The sequence below is a fragment of the Oncorhynchus masou genome, unplaced genomic scaffold, assembly GCF_036934945.1.
Source record: "Oncorhynchus masou masou isolate Uvic2021 unplaced genomic scaffold, UVic_Omas_1.1 unplaced_scaffold_2759, whole genome shotgun sequence".
Taxonomy (NCBI): domain Eukaryota; kingdom Metazoa; phylum Chordata; class Actinopteri; order Salmoniformes; family Salmonidae; genus Oncorhynchus; species Oncorhynchus masou.
In genome coordinates, this window is record NW_027009190.1 from 28,297 (window position 1) to 48,683 (window position 20,387).

At 46.9% G+C, this 20,387-nt stretch overlaps 1 protein-coding gene and 1 non-coding gene across 2 annotated transcripts; one reads left to right on the top strand and one right to left on the bottom strand.

Annotated features, from left to right (window-relative positions):
- The first annotated feature begins 26 nt into the window (after window positions 1-26).
- LOC135533872 (gamma-tubulin complex component 4) lies at window positions 27-15,853 on the top strand. Its single transcript, XM_064961076.1, has 17 exons — window positions 27-221; window positions 594-722; window positions 2,344-2,466; window positions 2,557-2,610; window positions 3,263-3,313; window positions 5,271-5,350; window positions 5,685-5,886; window positions 6,482-6,647; window positions 7,023-7,147; window positions 7,355-7,405; window positions 7,630-7,735; window positions 8,133-8,240; window positions 9,941-10,085; window positions 14,286-14,463; window positions 14,979-15,113; window positions 15,435-15,551; window positions 15,695-15,853. The coding sequence occupies exons 1-17, from the start codon at window positions 144-146 to the stop codon at window positions 15,836-15,838; spliced, it is 1,992 nt and encodes a 663-aa protein (XP_064817148.1). The 5' UTR covers window positions 27-143; the 3' UTR covers window positions 15,839-15,853.
- Window positions 14,541-14,610, bottom strand: trnap-ugg (transfer RNA proline (anticodon UGG)). The gene has a single exon. It is a non-coding gene; the product is annotated as a tRNA-Pro (tRNA).
- Window positions 15,854-20,387: the final 4,534 nt, after the last annotated feature.

The window sequence follows — 20,387 nt, forward strand, 5'->3', positions numbered from 1 at the left end:
ATTTCCATAATTCTTCACCCTCGTCATTGATACGTCATCGGGTTGCGGCGGCGACAGAATCGGCAGTGTTGTGATTGAATGACAGGCTCAACACTGCAATTTATGTAAACTTTGACCTGATATCCGATTTTAAGTTAATTAAAATGATTCACGAGCTCTTGTTGGCGTTAAGTGGATACCCTGGGACTATATTCACATGGAACAAACGGACAGGTTTACAGGTATATCGGGATAACGTTACCTACCTAACGACAGTAAAAAAGCTATCTCTACAAAGTACAAACACCGCTGCAAGAAGCTGGCTAGCTATGTGAATCTTTTTTTCTCTCAAGTAGCTAGCTAGTGCAACTAGCTAGTAAACTTATGAATTGTTTTATTTTCTGCTTTTGTTGGCACCCATCACTAGTTTTTTTTCTATTGTTGCTGTATGTACACATCACTATAGTTTTGTTTAGTGGCTGGTGGTAAGTGTGACATGCATCCTACTGAACCTTACTCCACGATGTACATGTAGCTAACTGAACCATAGTTCAAGAATGCACTGTTAAGGAGTTGTGAGTAAGGGGTTAACTGAACCTCTGCTACTCCTGTAGGTCTCCCAGGACCTGCCCTTTCTCCATCCCAGTGAGACCAGTGTCCTGAACCGCCTCTGCAAACTGGGATCCGATTACATTCGCTTCACAGAGTTCATAGAGCAACACACAGGCCATGTCCACCAGCAGGTGAGATAAATACCCAGAATATGGAGTGCCAAAAGCATTTTCTCACTTCCTTCGTTATAACATCTGCTAAAAATGTGAATGTGACCAATAAAATGTGATTTGATTTGGAAGCGAGGAGATCGTTGAAGGATATCTGGGGTTCCTTCTCCAATGTTCTCCCTGCTTATCTCTTACTTTTTGATAAGGTGAAGACTACGATTGAAGCTCGATATACTCAGGCTTTTATAAAACTAGCCAGCTTCAATTAGCTTCACATTCCAGCTCATACTTCATCAGTACTACAACGGTGGATGTTGCTCGTCCGCATGCCGCTAACTCTAGCAGGCATGTAACTACACGTGCATGTCGCATGTTGCTGGCCGAACGCCAAACTCTTCATTGAGACAATGCTGAAACCATCAATCAATGGGAGAGTCAGTGCCACATGTTCATTTCTGCCGAAATGAACATGAAAGATAAATTATCTTACAAATTCAGCAGACTATGATGTGAAATAGGCTAATAATGCTGTCTTTGATGTGCTTTGGTGTGCTTATCAATGCACACAAGCACCTTTTTTCCCAATCCTATCAGTAAAAATGTTTTTGTCATGCAAAAGTTTTACTGTGGGTGAACCTTCAAATGCATCTTGTCATTACTAAATGTGTAATGTGATGGGTGTCTTAATATATATTTTTTTTACACAAACGCTTGATTTATTACATATTTAATCGCTCAAAACAACTAGGAACTTGTAAATCTCAGACTTCAGTACATTCAAAACAACTGGGAATGTAAAAAAAATGTAGCTCGGACTGGGGAAAAATCGATTTGAATGATCATCCAACTCGGAATTCCAACTCGGGCCTTTTTCAAAAAGTCAGTCTTTCTGACCTTAGATCAATGACTTATTTTTTTTTTTAATTTAAAATTATTATTATTATTATTTTACCTTTATTTAACTAGGCAAGTCAGTTAAGAACAAATTCTTATTTTCAATGACGGCCTAGGAACAGTGGGTTAACTGTCTGTTCAGGGGCAGAACGACAGATTTGTACCTTGTCAGCTTGGGGATTTTGAACTTGCAACCTTTCGGTTATGATTTGACCTCATATTTATCCGTGTTCCTAGTTGTATTTAACGTGGCATCAGACACTTCATTCAGGATAAATATAGTTATATAATATAGTTATAGCCCTGAGTTACCTTACCCCAGAACAGGTTACTTCTGAAGGATTCATCACCAGAGAAATTTACCTGGCTAAAAGGTGATCCTCTTTCATCTTGACCGGTTATTCCAGGTTGAACAAAGTTACTTTGCTGACTCCTCAAACCTGATTCGTAGTATACCTCTCTGGACTAAAAAGCCAACTCAATGGAGAATCTCCATTGAAAATGCTTTTTAGTGCAGAATTACACTTAATCTGTGTCCGGGAAACCTCCCCTTAGATGGGTTTATATTTTTAAATCCTGATTAACTGGTTAAATTCTGTGAGATTCGGTGACAATGAATCTAAACCAACTTTAGAGTGAGTGCCATGTGTTGTTGTTTTTTAGATTGAGATGTACTAGTATTACCAAAAATACTAATCAGATATAGCTAAATACTATAGTCTTAACAAGCTGTGATTGTACTTTGCAGGAGCACCACTCCATTCAGACAAACCAGGCCGGACTCAATGGGGTTTACCTGCGGGCTTTCTGCACGGGACTGGACTCCATGCTGCAGCCTTATAGACAGGCTCTCCTGGACCTCGAACAAGAGGTACTGAAGATCATTTACAAAATGCATTGTAGCACTAATTAATACAAGGCACATTCATAATCAATCCCACTATTGTCCTCTTCATTGCAGTTTCTTGGTGACCCGCATCTCTCCATATCTCATGTGAATTATATGTTGGATCAGGTAATGCCAGTTACTATTTTTACTAGTTTTTCTGATTTAGATTTGCTTGTTGTACATTTGAAGTAGAATGAATTGTTTTAGGCCTTTAAAGCGGTAATCCTTAATGGTGAAACAGTTTAGGATATTACAACAACAAAAAAGTTACTGCAAGCTACAAACACTGTTTTTCCCCCCTCAAACGTCATTGCACGCGATAAAACAGAACAATATGTACTGCACTTTTTTTTCTTTGACCACACTGCTCGACGCACCTCACCTCCATTTCATCCACAAAACAAAAACAATAACAAAGTGCTGGGGGTGTACAGTGGCGCTGCCACCCTTCCACCCCTCCCCTGATTGGAGTAAACTAACGGACAAAAATACTTCTACTGCTACTTTCGCTCACATGTACTGTACATGTAGTTGACTAATTATACATATATTCCTAATTTCCTCTTTCTCCAAGTGCTGGATTTTCATCCACAGCATCCAATCCAGACAGTGGTGCTGTTTCCCCTAATGCGGATTCCATCTTTAAATGTGAACTTTCACACCTACAGTCACAAGATCCACAGTATCTTTCAATATGTCATGAATGGAATTAGGAAATAAAATCTTAATTTAACAATATACCCTAGTCATTTTATGTAATCATGTTGTTCTTCTCCAGTTTCAGTTGCTGTTTCCCTCTGTTATGGTGGTGGTGGAGACGTCCCAGAAGGTAAGGGCCTTACAATGGAGACAATCCCAGAAGGTAAGGGCCTTACAATGGAGACAATACAGTCCCAGAAGGTAAGGGCCTTACAATGGAGACAATACAGTCCCAGAAGGTAAGGGCCTTACAATGGAGACAATACAGTCCCAGAAGGTAAGGGCCTTACAATGGAGACAATACAGTCCCAGAAGGTAAGGGCATTACAATGGAGACAATACAGTCCCAGAAGGTAAGGGCCTTACAATGGAGACAAGACAATAGACCGAGAAGATAAGGGCCTTACAATGGAGACAATACAGTCCCAGAAGGTAAGGGCCTTACAATGGAGACAATACAGTCCCAGAAGGTAAGGGCATTACAATGGAGACAATAAAGCCCCAGAGGGTAAGGGAATTACAATGGAGACAAGACAATAGACCGAGAAGGTAAGGGCATTACAATGGAGACAATACAGTCCCAGAAGGTAAGGGCATTACAATGGAGACGAGACAATACAGTCCCAGAAGGTGAGGGCATTACAGTGGAGACAAGACAGTCCTAGATGTGAAGGCATTACAATGGAGACAAGACAGTACAGTCCCAGAAGATAAGGGCATTACAGTGGAGACGAGACAGTCCCAGGGGTGAAGGCATTACAATGGAGACAAGACAGTACAGTCCCAGAAGATAAGGGCATTACAGTGGAGACGAGACAGTCCCAGGGGTGAAGGCATTACAATGGAGACAAGACAGTACAGTCCCAGAAGATAAGGGCATTACAGTGGAGATGAGACAGTCCCAGAGGTGAAGGCATTACAATGGAGACAAGACAGTACAGTCCCAGAAGATAAGGGCATTACAATGGAGACGAGACAGTCCCAGAAGATAAGGACATTACAATGGAGACGAGACAGTCCCAGAAGGTGAGGGCATTACAATGGAGACGAGACAGTACAGTCCCAGAAGATAAGGGCATTACAATGGAGATGAGACTGTACAGTCCCAGAAGATAAGGGCATTACAGTGGAGACAAGACAGTCCCAGAGGTGAAGGCATTACAATGGAGACGAGACAGTACAGTCCCAGAAGATAAAGGCATTACAATGGAGATGAGACTGTACAGTCCCAGAAGATAAGGGTATTACAGTGGAGACGAGACAGTCCCAGAAGATAAGGGCATTACAATGGAGACGAGACAGTCCCAGAAGATAAGGGCATTACAATGGAGACGAGACAGTACAGTCCCAGAAGATAAAGGCATTACAATGGAGATGGAGATGAGACTGTACAGTCCCAGAAGATAAGGGCATTACAATGGAGATGAGACAGTACAGTCCCAGAAGATAAGGGCATTACAATGGAGACAAGACAGTACAGTCCCAGAAGATACAATGGAGACAAGACAGTAATGGAGATTACAATGGAGATGAGACTGTACAGTCCCAGAAGATAAGGGCATTACAATGGAGACAAGACAATAGACCGAGAAGATAAAGGCGTTACAATGGAGACGAGACAGTACAGTCCCAGAAGATAAGATCATTACAATGGAGATGAGACTGTACAGTCCCAGAAGATAAGGGCATTACCATGGAGACAAGACAGTACAGTCCCAGACGATAAGGGCATTACATTGGAGACACAAGTATTCACTCCTTCTGATATGACTGAGAAATCACACAAACACAATTACTTCGGAGGAAATGATTTAAGACACTCATAAAGCACTTTTCATACACCCATAGCGCTCTCCAAAAACTATTTGTGTTCTCAAAGGTCAACACATTTCTAATGTGACTTAGTTTAGAATTTTTCTGTAACAATACCATCTTTCTCCCAATTTAAAGTTCATCATGGTGGCTACAGTGGTACAGGGGCACAAAGTTGTCACAGCGCTCAGAGCAGAGTGCATCATGGGTAGGCACAGTTGAATCAATTAGTGTGGAATATGGAAATGAGGTCATATCCTGTCTGTCCTAATTAGATCCACGGCTGTCAGATCCTGGAGACGGTGTACAAGCACAGCTGTGGAGGTCTGCCCCCTGTTCGCATGGCCCTGGAGAAGTAAGTTATGGCCACAACTTTTTCACTCAAATGTGAAGTTAGCCTCTTATAGAAGCTTTATGCATTGCTTATGCTATTACTTGGATCTATGCTGCATGTGTGGTGTCATCCTGAAACTGATGCTGCAAGCCATATTTCCAGGCAAAACCTGAAGGGGTTAAGATCCCGGGGCGTGTATTTTTTTTAAAATTCGTTATTTCTCCCCTGGATAAATTATTCCCATGACACATGTCATCCCCTCCTACACATAAACACTTGAATCTATACTGATACCTGGCTGGTGTTTCTTAGGGCAACACAACATAAAGGATCTCTCTTCTGTCTGTCTACTCAGGATCCTGGCGGTGTGCCACGGGGTGATGTACAAGCAGCTGGCGGCGTGGATGCTGCACGGTCTGCTGCTGGACCAGAGTGAGGAGTTCTATGTGAAGCAGGGGCCCAGCGCTGGAGGGGCCGCCGCCAACCAGGAGGAGGACGAGGAGGACCTGGGGATTGGAGGCCTCAGTGGTAAACAGCTGAAAGAACTACAGGACCTGGTGAGAGCCCTTATGCTAAGATTCAGGATCAGCTTATATCTTCCTCAAATCTTAACTGGCTGATCTAAGGTAAGAGGAAAAACTGATTCTAGATCAGCATCTATTGCCAATTGCATCCATGTTTCCAGCTGAGAGAACTACAGAATCTAGTGAGATGGCGGGTAGAAGTTGCCCTTAGGCACAGCTTCAGGTTCAGTTTATATCTTCCCCAAAATCCTAAACTTAAATATCGGGTGGGGAGGCAAAACTGACCTAAGATCAGTGTCTATGGGTAATTTCATCCTACTTCATACCTTGGCACTTTATCTGTCCACTTGGATTTGAAGTGCTTGCGTTAGTGTAAAGCTTGCACCACTACTGTTAGAGTAAAGATTGTAGGATGGATAAGATCTAAAAGTCTGTATGTACTTCCAGTCAGTTTCAGGCGGCTGATTTGGGTCATTTTCATAATGCACAAAGCAGGGAAAAACTAACTGAAACAGGGAGTGAGTACCCAGACTGGTCCAATAAGACATGCTCATTTTCGTTTTCTGTTTGAAAATGTTTTCCATTGTGTTCCCTAATGAACGATGCTGTTGTCTGTATTCCGTTGTAGAGGCTGATAGAGGAAGAGAACATGCTGGCTCCGTCCCTGCAGCAGTTCTCTCTGCGGGCTGAGATGCTGCCCTCCTACGTTCCCATCCGCGTGGCTGAGAAGATCCTCTTCGTGGGGGAGTCCGTCCAGATGTTTGAGAACCACAACCACAGCCCGTCCAGAGCTGGTGAGAACCTGGTCCACACATGTACCTTTGTTATTAGCTGTAGCTACGTTTCACGTTGACTTGTTAATGATTTAGCTACAGTAGGGAAACAGTAGAGGGAGGAGAAAGGGGGCGTTTTCTGTTGTTTCACCCTCACTCAGGTAAGCACCATTAGTATTATTGCTGATTTTGGCATCTATTTGGTTTGCTTTGGTTGCTACGCTTCTCTAAAAACTTCAACAACAAAAAAATCACCAAACTATCTCGCCGAGCACTACTTCAATGTAACATATTGCGACAATATCACTTCAGGAGATCCACGTTCAACTTGGAATGAAAGATTTTGGAAGATTTGATGGATCATGTTTTCCTCCCTCTGTGTGTGTTTGTGTCCAGGCTCTATACTGAAGCACCAGGAGGACATGTTTGCAACAGAGCTGCACCGTCTCAAACAGCAGCCCCTCTTCAGCCTAGTGGACTTTGAGAACCTCATAGACGGCATCCGCAGCACCGTGGCAGAGGTGGGCGTCGCACTTCAACATATCTGAGGAAATGTCAGATATGTGTTTGTAAAGTCTGCTGCAGCTTCCCACTATCAGCTGGACAAAAAGGTCCTGTTCTATTCAGTTGATATTAGGGCCATATTCATCTCAATAACTCCATACATTAGTCGTCGGTATGTGAATCCAATCAACAGTTGGTGAATGAATGTATCCTTCTATTTGCAGCACCTGTGGACATTAATGGTGGAGGAATCTGATCTCCTGGGGCAACTGAAGGTTTGTATTTGGACTATCTAGCTGTGACAGTTTACAGTTGATTTCAGATTGTTAGTGGTCATGTTTGAGCTCGACTACATTGCTGTCAGACTGCTGAGAATCACTTATCTACAAATCCCCTTGCATCTCAAATAACTACTCCTTATGTGATCAAGATGAGTGATTCTGTGCCTCGCCTTGTTAAAGCTGACCCCTCAAACACGCCCGTTTCTCTTTCCCTGTAGATCATAAAGGACTTTTATCTGTTGGGCCGTGGCGAGCTGTACCAGGTGTTCATTGACCACGCTCAGCACATGCTCAAGACCCCGCCCACGGCTGTCACTGAACACGGTATGTTTACAGATCCAGGATCAGTTTACTCTAACAGACATCTAAACTTGATAGTGCATTCTACCTCCTAAGGGCCTACTTCATCTTATGGAAAATTCCCCCTTTATTCAATCACAAACCATGGTCCTTTTGGAATACTTAAAAATGCAGTTTAAACTGGATCCTAACTTCCTCCCTTTCTTGAAGTGATCACTGATCTAACACTGTGGCTAGGTCAAAGTAGGGGTTCCAGTAAATATCTTTCACCAACCCAGTCATTTGTGATTGTTGTTATTCCAAGGAAGGAAGGAAGAAAGGATGGAAGGATGCCGTACAGAAGAATATGAACAGGTTCATGTGTATTGCAGTCATTCTTTGGATCTAACAGTGGCTGTTTTCTCCACTCCTTCTTCCACAGATGTAAATGTGGCCTTTCAGCAGGCTGCCCACAAGGTGTTGTTGGACGACGACAACCTCCTGCCTCTCCTGCACCTCACCATCGACTACCAGGGGAAGGAGAGCAAAGGTTTGTTCCTCAGAGTGGCTTTTCATTGGAGCAGAAACCCTCTACGAGGAGTCTAGGAGATCTAACTGTATGTTTAACTAGAGCTGCTTAGAGTTCTCTTTTCACTCCCTACTAGACCTGGGCTCAGTACATGTTTATTTGAGTATTTGTTTTTGAAATACTTATTTTCAGTGTATTTTGTAATACATGCCAATACATTAAGTGTATTTCCAAATGCATTCCAATATTCAGCTAGTTGAATTTTCAAAGAAAATATTTACTTTGAAATGTCTTTTGAAAGTAATTGAAATACCCTAAATAGTATTTGAACACAGGTCTGCTCCCTACTACCACATGGCCCTAACTTACTCTTCCATGTTTGCAGATCTGTAATGTGGTGGAAGGTCCACCATGACACTTCTTATACCTTCTTATACCATTCAGATCTGTAAACATGGAAAGGTCAGGGTCAAGGGGAAGGGGTAAGGAACATATTGGGCCCGCGGCTGTGTGCTCCAGTATATTTTCTTGTAACCAGTTGCTGCCATCTGGTGGCTAACAGTAAGACAGTCTAGGCATGCCTGTCTTGGTCATCTCTCTCTCAGCTCTCCTGCCAAAACCTGGCAACACCAGATGAGAGAAGGCAATCTGATGGATGTGTACTGGGAAGTCACCTGGTATCTTTTTAAAAGCAGATGAGAAAAGAAGGCTGTTGAACTTGGCACCCTAATCCACTTAATAGTGCACTATTCTTCACAAAGTTCTGGTCAAAGTAGTGCACTTCATAGGGAATAGGGTGCTATTTGGGATGGTCCATTCTTCTATGTCTTCTACCCAGTGTGTGCCATCTTGTGAACAATGTGATGGAGTGGATCAGAGGATGTGGAGAGAGGAATGGAGTGTGTGTTTATTTGGCTGAATAACAAAAAAAAAATGATAATAATAATAATAAATTCATTTAAAAAAAATGTAGGATCGTTGGCCTTCTCTCCCAATTGCGCTCCGGTACTGTTCAACCACGACCTCAGGCCATGCTCTGTCCACCATTTTCAATTTCCTTCATCACCATTCTTTTATTAAGGTCTGTTCTGTTGTATTTATTTAGCCTACCCCACCACTAATGCGCAGAGATGTTGATATGAGTCGACCAAGAAATCTGTCACAGGCTGTATAATTGATGACAAGTCAACCAATGGGGCCATGCAGCAGCACCAGAGATGTTTTGGTTTCTATATAGGCTATTGTTAAAAAATAGTCTAAGTTTGTAACATTACTAAAGTTGTCTATCAAGTGTAAAATTTGAGTTCAACAGAACCAGTTATAACTGACGTATCTGATCATCAATCGATTAGAGAAAAAGCTACTTGTTTTTAACACAGTGGCCACAACCTATCACCTAGGTTGGTGCTTGTTTAGTAGCCTATATTGAACCTTCTTATGACAGCCTACTTCAAAAACAAATGGAACATAGTCACAAGTATATGGGGTGTTTGTTAAATTCTTTTTAACCAAAAAATGAATGGGGTGAATTTGGAGCAGCAGTTTTGTTTGTTCCTGTGAGCGTTTTAAAACTATTTATTTAGCAGAGCAGGAGGAAGGATGTTGAGCGGCAGAGTGGTTAACTAAGACTGGTCCATGAGTGAGATTTCAAACCGCTCAACTCTCCTGACATCCTCTGGTGTGGAGCCATCCTGTGGCTAACGGTATGATTGTGTTCTCAGATGCCACAGGGACCAGGGAAGGGGCCACTCCCACACAGGAGTCCTCCCCCAGGGAGGTGCCCCCTACGGGCTGGGCTGCTCTGGGCTTGGCCTACAAGGTCCAGTGGCCCCTGCACATCCTCTTCACCCCTGCCGTTCTGGAGAAGTGAGTATTGTACAGCAGGCAACGTCTGCCTCCCAAATGGTCCCTTATTCCCTATATAGTGCACTACTTTTGACCAGGGCCCAATGTGATTGCCGCAGGACCCGTAACAGTGGAGAAGTTTAGCCTCGTGCTTCAATGCTCTTAGTAGTTGTGGAAATCGACACAATATTGCTTTTTACTTTGTGCATTGCGGACTCTACCTTTAACATGAAGTGGTATCCATTAGCAAATGTTTGTGCAAACAGACAATGGAATATTTGAACACTCCCAGTTTATTAGGTACACCACCCCGTTCACGAACATGGATCTCCCTACAGACAGTGAGTCTGTGGCTTGCTATATAATGCAGGTAGACAGGCATTGAGGCATTCAGTTACTGTTCGATTGAACGTTAGAATGGGCAAAATGACTGACCTAAGTGACTGGTATGATTTTCGCTGCCAGGCGTGCCGGATCCAGTATCTCACAAACGGCCTCCCTCCTGGGCTTTTCACGCATAATAGTGTCTAGGGTTTACAGAGAATGGTGTGACAAACAAAAAACCATCCAGTCAGCGTCAGTCCTGTGGGCAAAAACCGCTCGTTGATGAGAGGTTGAAGGAGAATGGTAAGAATCATGCAATCTAACAGTTGGGCCACAAACAGGCAAATAACGGCGCAGGACAACAGTGGTCTGCAGTACAGCTTCTCGGAACGCACAACTCGCCAACCTTTGTCACAGATGGTTATTGCATCAGACGACCACACTTGGCTCCACTCCTAACAGGTACAAACAATAAGAAGAGGCTCCAGTGGGCATCACCAACACTGGATAACTGAGGAGTGGAACAACATGGCCTGGTCCGACGAATCCGTGTCTGTTGCGTCATGTTGATGTAGGATGAGTCCATGAAACCCATCCTGCCTGGTGTCAATGGTACAGTCCGATGGATGCTGGTAGACCATAGCCAATCTGCAGCAACTGCGTGGTGCCATCATGTCAGCATGGAACAACATCCCTGTGGAACATGTCCGGCTTGTCGAATCCATTCCCCAAAGAATTCAGGCTCATAACTCATCTTGGAAAACCTAATGATTTATTATTTACATATTGAAAGAGCGGGGCTACTGAGAGAAACAGAACGGTGCTGTTTCAGGCCATGTGATAAACAACAATGCACTGTGGATGGAGGTGTGAGCATGCGGGTCTGGACAGGGGAGATGTAGTCGTTGATTGTGTGCATCTGTAAGTTGTTGTTTCTTAGGTCTGTATTTGGTTATTAACTAAAGAAGGGAATCCGGGCTGTTCTGGAGGGGTGTCTGACCCAGTACTAGATGGGTATACCTAATACACTGGCCAGTGAGTGTATATAACCATTGTTTGTACCGTCATGTTTTCGTATTCCTCACAAGTCTGTTGTTCTGCCCCTGAACAGGCAGTTATCCCATTGTTCCTAGGCCGTCATTGAAAATAAGAATTTGTTCTTAACTGACTTGCCTAGTTAAATAAAGGTAAAAAAAAATATTTTCCTTATGATCAGTTGTGTCCGATTCAGTTTAGACTTAGCTAGTCTTCCTGAAACTGACACTATCGTCATGGCATATCCACGACCGTGTCCTCTCCCAGGTATAATGTAATATCCCTGACTCTGTCCTGTCTCCCAGGTATAATGTAATATCCCTGACTCTGTCCTGTCTCCCAGGTATAATGTAATATCCCTGACTCTGTCCTGTCTCCCAGGTATAATGTAATATCCCTGACTCTGTCCTGTCTCCCAGGTATAATGTAATATCCCTGACTCTGTCCTGTCTCCCAGGTATAATGTAATATCCCTGACTCTGTCCTGTCTCCCAGGTATAATGTAATATCCCTGACTCTGTCCTGTCCCCCAGGTATAATGTAATATCCCTGACCCTCTGTCCTGTCCCCCAGGTATAATGTAATATCCCAGGTATAATGTAATATCCCTGACTCTGTCCTGTCTCCCAGGTATAATGTAATATCCCTGACTCTGTCCTGTCTCCCAGGTATAATGTAATATCCCTGACTCTCCTGTCTCCCAGGTATAATGTAATATCCCTGACTCTGTCCTGTCTCCCAGGTATAATGTAATATCCCTGACTCTGTCCTGTCTGAGGTATAATGTAATATCCCTCTCTGTCCTGTCTCCCAGGTATAATGTAATATCCCTGACTCTGTCCTGTCTCCCAGGTATAATGTAATATCCCTGACTCTGTCCCTGACTGTCCTGTCTCCCAGGTATAATGTAATATCCCTCCCAGGTATAATGTAATATCCCTGACTCTGTCCTGTCCCTCCCAGGTATAATGTAATATCCCTGACTCTGTCCTGTCTCCCAGGTATAATGTAATATCCCTGACTCTGTCCTGTCTCCCAGGTATAATGTAATATCCCTGACTCTGTCCTGTCTCCCAGGTATAATGTAATATCCCTGATCCCTGACTCTGTCCTGTCTCCCAGGTATAATGTAATATCCCTGACTCTGTCCTGTCTCCCAGGTATAATGTAATATCCCTGACTCTGTCCTGTCTCCCAATAATGTAATATCCCTGACTCTGTCCTGTCTCCCCCCTGTCTCCCAGGTATAATGTAATATCCCTGACTCTGTCCTGTCTCCCAGGTATAATGTAATATCCCTCTGTCTCTGTATAATGTAATATCCCTGACTCTGTCCTGTCAGGTATAATGTAATATCCCTGACTCTGTCCTGTCTCCCAGGTATAATGTAATATCCCTGACTCTGTCCTGTCTCCCAGGTATAATGTAATATCCCTGACTCTGTCCTGTCCTGGTATAATGTAATATCCCTGACCTGTCCTGTCTCCCAGGTATAATGTAATATCCCTGACTCTGTCCTGTCTCCCAGGTATAATGTAATATCCCTGACTCTGTCCTGTCTCCCAGGTATAATGTAATATCCCTGACTCTGTCCTGTCCCCAGGTATAATGTAATATCCCTGACTCTGTCCTGTCCCCCCAGGTATAATGTAATATCCCTGACTCTGTCCTGTCTCCCAGGTATAATGTAATATCCCTGACTCTGTCCTGTCTCCCAGGTATAATGTAATATCCCTGACTCTGTCCTGTCTCCCAGGTATAATGTAATATCCCCAGGTATAATGTAATATCCCTGACTCTGTCCTGTCTCCCAGGTATAATGTAATATCCCTGACTCTGTCCTGTCTCCCAGGTATAATGTAATATCCCTGACTCTGTCCTGTCCTGTCTCCCAGGTATAATGTAATATCCCTGACTCTGTCCTGTCTCCCAGGTATAATGTAATATCCCTGACTCTGTCCTGTCTCCCAGGTATAATGTAATATCCCTGACTCTGTCCTGTCTCCCAGGTATAATGTAATATCCCTGACTCTGTCCTGTCTCCCAGGTATAATGTAATATCCCTGACTCTGTCCTGTCTCCCAGGTATAATGTAATATCCCTGATGTCCTGTCTCCCATATCCCTGACTCTGTCCTGTCTCCCAGGTATAATGTAATATCCCTGACTCTGTCCTGTCTCCCAGGTATAATGTAATATCCCTGACTCTGTCCTGTCTCCCAGGTATAATGTAATATCCCTGACTCTGTCCTGTCTATAATGTAATATCCCAGGTATAATGTAATATCCCTGACTCTGTCCTGTCTCCCAGGTATAATGTAATATCCCTGACTCTGTCCTGTCTCCCAGGTATAATGTAATATCCCTGACTCTGTCCTGTCTCCCAGGTATAATGTAATATCCCTGACTCTGTCCTGTCTATAATGTCCCAGGTATAATGTAATATCCCTGACTCTGTCCTGTCTCCCAGGTATAATGTAATATCCCTGACTCTGTCCTGTCTCCCAGGTATAATGTAATATCCCAGGTATAATGTAATATCCCTGACTCTGTCCTGTCTCCCAGGTATAATGTAATATCCCTGACTCTGTCCTGTCTCCCAGGTATAATGTAATATCCCTGACTCTGTCCTGTCTCCCAGGTATAATGTAATATCCCTGACTCTGTCCTGTCTCCCAGGTATAATGTAATATCCCTCACTCTGTCCTGTCTCCCAGGTATAATGTAATATCCCTGACTCTGTCCTGTCTCCCAGGTATAATGTAATATCCCTGACTCTGTCCTGTCTCCCAGGTATGTAATATCCTGACTCTGTCCTCCCCCAGGTATAATGTAATATCCCTGACTCTGTCCTGTCTCCCAGGTATAATGTGATATTCCGTTACCTGCTGAGTGTGAGGCGGGTGCAGTCTGAGCTGCAGCACTGCTGGGCTCTACAGATGCAGAGGAAACACCTCAAATCCAACCAGACAGATGCTGTCAAGTGGAGGCTACGTAACCACATGGCCTTCCTGGTGGACAATCTGCAGTACTACCTACAGGTGATTATATCTCCAGGAAATAACAAGTGTCATTTTGCAGACACTGTCACAGTAGTGAGTGCATACGTTTCCATACTTGTCCCCCGTGGGAATTGAACCCACAACCCTGGCTTTCCAAGTGCCATGCTCTACCAACTGAGCCACAACCACGTGTCATCTGTACATGCAAAGACTAAGTACTGTACAGTGCATCTGGTCTGTTTTTAAGAATAGAGAGCAGTAGTAAAGACAAGACTGTATAGTTTTTTTTACCTGTTCATATTCAGCTTTGGGAGGAAATTTGAGAGGCTCAATGCACCACGGCCATGTTAATGCAAACAAGCATTCCTTTCTTTGTTCTACAACTACAATGCACATTTGTTTTTGCTGCTCAGGCCCTCTTTCAAAACTGGTCCCATATCTGTATAGCCAGCTCAAAGGTGGTCATAGGAGTTGGCAAGACAACACATCTATTCCTATGACCAGGCTATGAATGACCTTGTTGTTGGTGCCATATTTCTAACCTCCTCTCTCAGGTGGACGTGCTGGAGTCTCAGTTCTCTCAGCTGCTGCAGCAGATCAACTCCACCAGAGACTTTGAGAGCATCCGGCTGGCCCACGACCACTTCCTTAGCAACCTGCTAGCACAGTCCTTCATCCTGCTCAAGCCGGTTAGCGTCTCAATTTATTAGCATTTGACGTGAATACAATGTGGCAGTAATTTAAGGCCACTTCAACGTCTTCTTTATTGCAGTCACGTTATGCAGAGGATCAGATTGTCACTTTGATATGCTTCCTGACAAGGTAACCACTTACCTGACCCAATGGCACAACGCGACTGAAATGAAGACAACCTTGAACGTGTTATTGCGTGTTGAGTGCTAATCATGCATAACAACACTATCAAATTAGGATTCAGCCTTGAAGGACCACTTTGCTATGGTTTCCCATTCATTTTTGAATTTTGTCCAATGTCTTCTCTCCGATCCCAGGTGTTCCACTGTCTGAATGAGATCCTGGAGCTGTGTCATAACTTCTGCTCATTGGTCAGCCAGAACGTGGCTCCGCTGGATGAGAGAGGAACAGCCCAACTGGACATCTTGGTAAAGGTAAGGCTGTCTGCTAGAACTGCTAACAATAACCTTTCACCCATTGTCACGCCTATATTACTATATTATAGTAATTGCTTGTAATCTTTGGTGCTAGCTAAATGGCCAATGCAAACAATGAAGTACTTCATCTGTAATTTCAGGGTTTCAGTCGTCAGTCCTTCCTGCTCTTCAAGATCCTGTCAGGTGTCAGAAACCACCAGATCAACTCTGACCTGGCTCAGCTGCTGCTCAGGCTAGACTACAACAAGTACTACACCCAGTCAGGAGGCACCCTGGGCAGGTAGGGACCTGACATGACACTACACAGCACCCTGGGCAGGTAGGGACCTGACATGACACTACACAGCACCCTGGGCAGGTAGGGACCAGACATGACACTACACTCTGGGCAGGTAGGGACCAGACATGACACTACACAGCACCCTGGGCAGGTAGGGACCACTGACACTACACTACACTGGGCAGGTAGGGACCAGACATGACACTGAGGGACCTGACATGACACTACACCCTGGGCAGGTAGGGACCTGACATGACACTACACTACACCTGGGCAGGTAGGGACCTGACACTACACTACACTCTGGGCAGGTAGGGACCTGACATGACACTACACTACACCCTGGGCAGGTAGGGACCTGACATGACACACTGCACCCTGGGCAGGTACCAGACATGACAATACACTACACCCTGGGCAGGTAGGGACCTGACATGACACAACACAGCACCCTGGGCAGGTAGGGACCAGACATGACACTACACTACACCCTGGGCAGGTAGGGACCAGACATGACACTACACTACACCCTGGGCAGGTAGGGACCAGGTAGGGACCTGACATGACACCTGACACACTACACTACACCCTGGGCAGGTAGGGACCAGACATGACACTACACTACACCCTGGGCAGGTAGGGACCTGACATGACACTACACTCCACCCTGGGCAGGTAGGGACCTGACATGACACTACACTCCACCCTGGGCAGGTAGGGACCTGACATGACACTGCACCCTGGGCAGGTAGGGACCTGACATGACATTACACTACACTCTGGGCAGGTAGGGACCTGACACTGCACCCTGGGCAGGTAGGGACCTGACATGACACTACACTCCACCCTGGGCAGGTAGGGACCTGACATGACACTGCACCCTGGGCAGGTAGGGACCTGACATGACACACTACACTCTGGGCAGGTAGGGACCTGACACCTGCACCTGGGCAGGTAGGGACCAGACATGACACTACACTACACTCTGGGCACCACACTGCACCCTGGGCAGGTAGGGACCTGACATGACACTACACCCTGGGCAGGTAGGGACCTGACACTACACTCCACCCTGGGCAGGTAGGGACCTGACATGACACTACACTACACCCTGGGCAGGTAGGGACCTGACATGACACTACACTCCACCCTGGGCAGGTAGGGACCTGACACTACACTCCACCCTGGGCAGGTAGGGACCTGACATGACACAACACTCCACCCTGGGCAGGTAGGGACCTGACATGACACTACACTACACTCTGGGCAGGTAGGGACCTGACATGACACTACACTGCACATGGAGGGACCTGACATGACACTACACCCTGGGCAGGTAGGGACCTGACATGACACTACACTGCACCCTGGGTAGGTAGGGACCTGACATGACACTACACTACACCCTGGGCAGGTAGGGACCTGACATGACACTACACTGCACCCTGGGTAGGTAGGGACCTGACATGACACTACACTACACCCTGGGCAGGTAGGGACCTGACACTACACTCCACCCTGGGCAGGTAGGGACCTGACATGAAACTACACCCTGGGCAGGTAGGGACCTGACATGACACTACACTGCACCCTGGGAAGGTAGGGACCTGACATGACACTACACTACACCCTGGGCAGGTAGGGACCTGACACTGGGCAGGTAGGGACCTGACACTACACTCCACCCTGGGCAGGTAGGGACCTGACATGACACACTCCACCCTGGGCACATGACACCCTGGGCAGGTAGGGACCTGACATGACACTACACTGCACCCTGGGCAGGTAGGGACATGACAATACACTACACCCTGGGCAGGTAGGGACCTGACATGACACTACACTGCACCCTGGGCAGGTAGGGACATGACAATACACTACACCCTGGGCAGGTAGGGACCTGACATGGGCACATGACAATACACTACACCCTGGGCAGGTAGGGACCTGACATGACACCCTGGGCACACATGACACCACTGCACCCTGGGCAGGTAGGGACATGACACCACTGCACCCTGGGCAGGTGACACATGACACTACACCACCCTGGGCAGGTAGGGACCTGACATGACACAACACTACACCCTGGGCAGGTAGGGACCTGACATGACACTACACTCTGGGCAGGTAGGGACCTGACATGACACTACACTACACCCTGGGCAGGTAGGGACCTGACATGACACTACACTCCACCCTGGGCAGGTAGGGACATGACAATACACTACACCCTGGGCAGGTAGGGACCTGACATGACACTACACTGCACCCTGGGCAGGTAGGGACATGACCACTGACACCCTGGGCAGGTAGGGACCTGACATGACACTACACTCCACCCTGGGCAGGTAGGGACCTGACATGACACTACTCCACCCTGGGCACCCTGGGCAGGTAGGGACCTGACATGACACTACACTCCACCCTGGGCAGGTAGGGACATGACAATACACTACACCCTGGGCAGGTAGGGACCTGACATGACACTACACTGCACCCTGGGCAGGTAGGGACATGACAATACACTACACCCTGGGCAGGTAGGGACCTGACATGACACTACACTGCACCCTGGGCAGGTAGGGACCTGACATGACACTACACACCCTGGGCAGGGAGGGACCAGACATGACACCACTGCACCCTGGGCAGGTAGGGACCTGACATGACACTACACTACACCCTGGGCAGGTAGGGACCAGACATGACACCACTGCACCCTGGGCAGGTTGGGACCTGACATGACACTACACCACCCTGGGCAGGTAGGGACCTGACATGACACTGCACACTGACACCCTGGGCAGGTAGGGACCTGACATGACCCTGGGCACTGACACCACACCCTGGGCAGGTAGGGACCTGACATGACACTACACCCTGGGCAGGTAGGGACCTGACATGACACTACACTGCACCCTGGGTAGGTAGGGACCTGACATGACACTACACTCCACCCTGGGCAGGCAGGGACCTGACATGACACTACACTGCACCCTGGGCAGGTAGGGACCAGACATGACACCACTGCACCCTGGGCAGGTAGGGACCTGACATGACACTGGGCAGGTAGGGACCTGACATTGGACCACTGCACCCTGGGCAGGTAGGGACCTGACACTACACCCTGGGCAGGTAGGGACCAGACATGACACTACACCCTGGGCAGGTAGGGACCAGACATGACATGACATGACACTACACTCCCTGGGCAGGTAGGGACCTGACATGACACTACACTACACCCTGGGCAGGTAGGGACCTGACATGACACCACTGCACCCTGGGCAGGTAGGGACATGACATGACACCCTACACTACACCCTGGGCAGGTAGGGACCAGACATGACCCTGGGCAGGTAGGGACTACACTGCACCCTGGGCAGGTAGGGACCTGACATGACACTACACTACACCCTGGGCAGGTAGGGACCTGACATGACACTACACCCTGGGCAGGTAGGGACCTGACATGACACTACACTACACCCTGGGCAGGTAGGGACCTGACATGACACTACACTACACCCTGGGCAGGTAGGGACCTGACATGACACTACACTACACCCTGGGCAGGTAGGGACCTGACATGACACTACACTACACCCTGGGCAGGTCACCCTGGGCAGGTAGGGACCTGACATGACACTACACTACACCCTGGGCACCTGACTACACTACTGGGCAGGTAGGGACCTGACATGACATGACAGGTCGGGACCTGACATGACACCTGGGCAGGTAGGGACCTGACATGACACTACACTACACCCTGGGCAGGTAGGGACCTGATGACACTACACTACACCCTGGGCAGGTCGGGACCTGACATGACACTACACAACTCCCTGGGCAGGTAGGGACCTGACATGACACTACACTACACCCTGGGCAGGTAGGGACCTGACATTGGACCACTGCACCCTGGGCAGGTAGGGACCAGACATGACCAGACACTACACCCTGGGCAGGTAGGGACCAGACATGACACTACACTACCTGACATGACACTACACTGGGCAGGTAGGGACCTGACATGACACTACACTACACCCTGGGCAGGTAGGGACCTGACACTACACCCTGGGCAGGTAGGGACCTACACTACACCCTGACATGACACTACACTGCACCCTGGGCAGGTAGGGACCTGACATGACACCACTGCACCCTGGGCACCAGACATGACACCACTGCACCCTGGGCAGGTAGGGACCTGACATGACACTACACTACACCCTGGGCAGGTAGGGACCTGACATGACACTACACCCTGGGCAGGTAGGGACCTGACATGACACTACACTACACCCTGGGCAGGTCGGGACCTGACATGACACTACACTACACCCTGGGCAGGTAGGGACCTGACATGACACTACACTACACCCTGGGCAGGTAGGGACCTGACATGACACTACACTACACCCTGGGCAGGTCGGGACCTGACATGACACTACACAACTCCCTGGGCAGGTAGGGACCTGACATGACACTACACTACACCCTGGGCAGGTCGGGACCTGACATGACACTACACAACTCCCTGG

Bases quoted from the DNA above. Each gene is read 5' to 3' on its own strand.
- LOC135533872 (XM_064961076.1), top strand. From the start codon at position 144: ATGATTCACGAGCTCTTGTTGGCGTTAAGTGGATACCCTGGGACTATA. The intron at 7,736-8,132 runs GTATGTTTACAG...CTTCTTCCACAG, and splicing joins CACGGCTGTCACTGAACACG to ATGTAAATGTGGCCTTTCAG. The intron at 14,464-14,978 runs GTGATTATATCT...CTCCTCTCTCAG, and splicing joins ATCTGCAGTACTACCTACAG to GTGGACGTGCTGGAGTCTCA.